At 42.1% G+C, this 4,281-nt stretch overlaps 2 protein-coding genes across 2 annotated transcripts in view; both read right to left on the bottom strand.

Annotated features, from left to right (window-relative positions):
• Nucleotides 1-78: 78 nt before the first annotated feature.
• LOC106818162 lies at nucleotides 79-1,512 on the bottom strand. Its single transcript, XM_014822885.1, has 4 exons — nucleotides 1,436-1,512; nucleotides 1,018-1,136; nucleotides 660-829; nucleotides 79-392 (listed from the first exon to the last, which is right to left on the bottom strand). The coding sequence occupies exons 1-3, from the start codon at nucleotides 1,491-1,493 to the stop codon at nucleotides 692-694; spliced, it is 315 nt and encodes a 104-aa protein (XP_014678371.1). The 5' UTR covers nucleotides 1,494-1,512; the 3' UTR covers nucleotides 79-392; nucleotides 660-691.
• Nucleotides 1,504-4,281, bottom strand: part of LOC106818160 — a 5,619-nt gene continuing 2,841 nt past the window's right edge. Inside the window, exons 2-6 of the mRNA XM_014822884.1 lie at nucleotides 2,707-2,783; nucleotides 2,336-2,506; nucleotides 1,890-2,046; nucleotides 1,566-1,608; nucleotides 1,504-1,524 (exon numbers count right to left, since the gene is read on the bottom strand). Coding sequence (XP_014678370.1) covers nucleotides 1,504-1,524; nucleotides 1,566-1,608; nucleotides 1,890-2,046; nucleotides 2,336-2,506; nucleotides 2,707-2,783 — 469 coding nt within the window. The remainder of the gene's footprint in view (nucleotides 1,525-1,565; nucleotides 1,609-1,889; nucleotides 2,047-2,335; nucleotides 2,507-2,706; nucleotides 2,784-4,281) is intronic.

The raw sequence follows: 4,281 nt of genomic DNA, 5'->3' as shown, positions 1-4,281 counted from the left end.
CACACACACACACACACGACGCGCGCGACACACACAACAACACACACACACACACACAACAACACACACACACACACAGACACACACACACACACACACACACACACACACACACACACACACACACACACGTGTTTACAGTTGTACAGAAACGCTGGGAATTGCTAAGCTTGCACACTTTCACTTACACCACCCAGAAACCATCTGGTAAGGATGACAGGGCCCACAACCACTTATTTCTGAACGAACTGTATTCCGCTGCCATTGGAAGCTTCAGTTCCATCAGTGTGTCGCAGGTTCCAACATCTGGCAGTTGTTGGCCATCGGTGAATGTGACAGGTATTTTGCCACACGAAAACCCACCAACAGGAATAACACCTGCTCATTTCCTTCTGAAAAATCAATATTGGTGTTAATTGTTGACTACATTGAAAAAAATGGCAAGTTAATATCTTGGCTGTAATCAACATGCCGCTGTGATGAACAACAAATATCTTATGTGGAAAAGTTAACGGGTATCTTCTTATGATATATAATAGGAAAGTGAAAATTATAGTGTACTACATGCAATCTGCTCATATTCTCCAATAGACCAATAGTGTTATACAGATTTCGGTTTGGTATGTAACGAGGTCTAATGATTTTTTTATTTGATTTACCTTCGAGAGCTGTAACAAATCTTGTGAATTGACTAAACGCCATATCCGTACTCCTGATGCCTGCGGGTGTTTCCCACTGGGCTGAAGCCACACTGGAACAGTGTAATCACTCTGGCAGCGGTCAGAGGTGCATGGGTGGAGAGCCTCGCGATATCGTTATCAGCAAGAAGCTGAAAAAACATATGAAGCGTATAAATGAAAAAAAGCTTACGTGTAGGCACATGCATTGCTGTGTGTTATAGACATCACCACGAAAGATTTCTGTGATGCTGTTTGTTATGCGGCAGTAGCTTTCTGACATGCTTACAGCATGGCAGGTAATGCAGTTACAAGTGTATCACTTCATTGTATGGCTTACTGTGTTAACTTTCAAGGCTTCAAGGCCGTCCAAAAATTCCCTTGCCCACTGGTGTGATGCTGCTTGCTGAACTGGCAACACGAACGGTGGACAGATTTCGGCTTGTACTATTGCTATAGCTGGAAACATCCAAAGAATTCTTGGTCAGACAAAAACGACAATTTAATTTGCCTCCTCACTCTCACACTCACTTGTAACTCTAAAGCTAGTAAAAAACAAACTCATTATATCCACTCATACATACAAAGCGTACGACCGTATACGATACATACGGTCAAACAAGTGGTCACTACTGATCATACTGTGTGTAAAGAATGAATAGATCAAAACCACATCTTTGCGTAATATACGCGCGCGCGTCTATGATGGGAATACAACTTGTTGAAAAGGTGCTCACAAATTGCCTATAGCTGCTTACCACAATACATTCCGGCAACAAGAATTTTCTCCACGTCAACCTGCGCAACCTGCGACATCACTATCGTCTCAATCGCCTTCAGCACGAGACTGAGGAATTCTCGCTGAGAGCCTCCCTGGTCCACCCTAACCTCCGTGTTGAAGCAGACAACAAGTGACCATGCAATTTTCTCACTGTAATTACAAAATATTTTCATAATACAGTGTAAATATTAAAAAGAGAAAATGACATACCCATAATTCCTCAATTAAATTCAGCCTATATTTGGTCTTTACTTCCTGAACGGAATGAGAACATATGGAATAATGGTGGTGCCATCGTTGTCTGCATCGACATCCTTTCCAAGTGCTATTCACTGAGTGCAGTGCAACCAACAAACTGAACGAAGCTGTGGTTTTTAAACATTGCTGAAGAGCTGTCACACGTGTTGCTAAAAAACAATCGGGAAACAAACCGAAAAGAAAGAGTTGTTCCAGAACGGAAAGCATCTTCGACTTCAGTAAACCGAGACACAAAGATGGTGTTGGCGCAGTCGCTGTCTTCCCATGCATCTTCGCCAGTGAAGTGCATAACTGCAACTTTGTGCTGCCGCAGCTTGACACAAGCGATTTCTAAAGAAAGTTAAAAATTGCATTTTAATATTACATCTTAGCATTTAAAACATATTATGTCAAAGTAATGATCAAGCAAACTGCAGAGCAGCATCATTACAACATATTTATGCAAAACAGATGTACATAAAACTAGGTGATTTCTGCTGTACTAGTGCTCAATTGAGTTTCACATTAATGGGTTGTTGAATGGTGACTACACAGTCATTTCTGTTAGTGAATTGTAAATTACATTTAATGTTATTGAAAAATGATACAAATTGGAATTGAAGAGAAATAAATGTCATACCTCGCTGACGACGAATCTCTCTAGGTGTCTGCAGAACTTGTGCAGCTGGAGAGCCTGCTGCCTGCAGTTCACTTGGAGTGGCCAAAGCGGCCTGCTGCGGTCCACTTGGAGTGGCCGGAGCAACCTGCTGCTGTTCGCTTGGTGTGGCCTGACGTAGTTCATGTGTGCGACCTTCAAGTGCATAAACAAAATCATGATGACAGAAGTTTTTATTAGTATAAACGGAGGTGAGATAAACTCTAAATAATAACTAAACAATGACGATTTTGAAAACGTACTTTTTGGTTGATAAAGCATCTACCCAGTATAAGTATCAATGTTTTACTTTTGATGGGCATGCCGATATGAAGACCTTTATCGCATTTCCTTACCTTCAACATTAACTTGAGCAGGTTGCTCAAGTAGCTCTTGTAGACTGCCGTCGTCATCAGAGTCATAATGTTCAGCACTGCCAATGAAAATTGAACCATATTTGACGATGGCCAGTCAAAGCTATTCCAATTGACCTGATACTATTGATTAGCAGCAATAAAAATTATCTTAATTTTCACTGCAGCACAAGTTTGTGAAACAGGCGAAATCCACATAGTAACACAATATATGTATTAGATATTCCACATAACATGTAATTAATGTTAATCACCACGAAAGACAATGTCAATGAAATAAATGTCAGGTTAGTAAATCATGCCGTAACAATGGGAAAAAATGCTACAAAAAGACATTCACAAAGGCAGTGTTGTTATAAGCTGCAGCCGATACTTTCTTCAAGGTGAGCGAAAAATGAGCTTTTAAAGTTACAAGAATATTAGCATAATAATAACAAGTTAATCATATAAGTATTTTACGACCAATCTACTCCTGTATACCCGCGTGTACGTGCGTGTACCCGCTTGCACGTGCGTGTACCCACGTACACGTGCCTGTACCCACGTGTACGTGCGTGTATCTGCGTGTACGTGCGTGTACCTGCGTGTACGTGCGTGTACCCGCGTGTACGTGCGTGTATCTCCGTGTACCCACGTGTACGTGCGTGTATCTGTGTGTATTGTACGTGCGTGTATCTGCGTGTACGTGCGTGTACGTGCGTGTACCCGCGTGTACGTGCGTGTATCTCCGTGTATCCGGGTGTACGTGCGTGTATCTGCGTGTACGTGCGTGTACCTGCGTGTACGTGCGTGTACCCGCGTGTACGTGCGTGTACCTCCGTGTACTCGCGTGTACGTGCGTGTATCTCCGTGTACGTGTACGTGCGTGTATCTGCGTGTACGTGCGTGTACGTGCGTGTACGTGCGGGTACCCGCGTGTACGTGCGTGTACCCGCGTGTACGTGCGTGTATCTCCGTGTATCCGGGTGTACGTGCGTGTATCTGCGTGTACGTGCGTGTACGTGCGTGTACGTGCGGGTACCCGCGTGTACGTGCGTGTACCCGCGGGTACGTGCGTGTACGTGCGTGTATCTCCGTGTATCCGGGTGTACGTGCGTGTATCTGCGTGTACGTGCGTGTACGTGCGTGTACGTGCGAAATACAAATTTAATACAAAATATTAAATGTAACAAGGGTTTGTTTTTTAATTTAAATATTAAAGTTTAAAAATTTTTAACATTTAAATTAAAATTTTAATTAAATTTAAATATAAATTTTAATATAAATCCATAAATTTTAATATAAATTTATATTAATATATTTTAAGTACAATAATAAATTTCATGACAATCGGCGTAAAAAGTGCAGAAATTACAGGTTTCTAGAATATTTCGACAAAAAATGATTTGTGTACCATGGCAACATGACTCACCAACGCCCACACCAAAAACATAGGCGTCTTTCGACTTTTACGATAACGCACCTTCAACTGCGAAATTTGAAAAATGCAATCCGAGAAAAACTGACAGCCGGTAGAGCGCGTTCACCAAGGAAATATCTGGCGGCGGCGGCGGCGCA

Source organism: Priapulus caudatus, unplaced genomic scaffold, assembly GCF_000485595.1.
Source record: "Priapulus caudatus unplaced genomic scaffold, Priapulus_caudatus-5.0.1 Scaffold2064, whole genome shotgun sequence".
NCBI lineage: Eukaryota > Metazoa > Priapulida > Priapulimorpha > Priapulimorphida > Priapulidae > Priapulus > Priapulus caudatus.
Note: the sequence above shows the minus strand (reverse complement) of the source record. Positions and strands in the feature narration are given on the sequence as shown.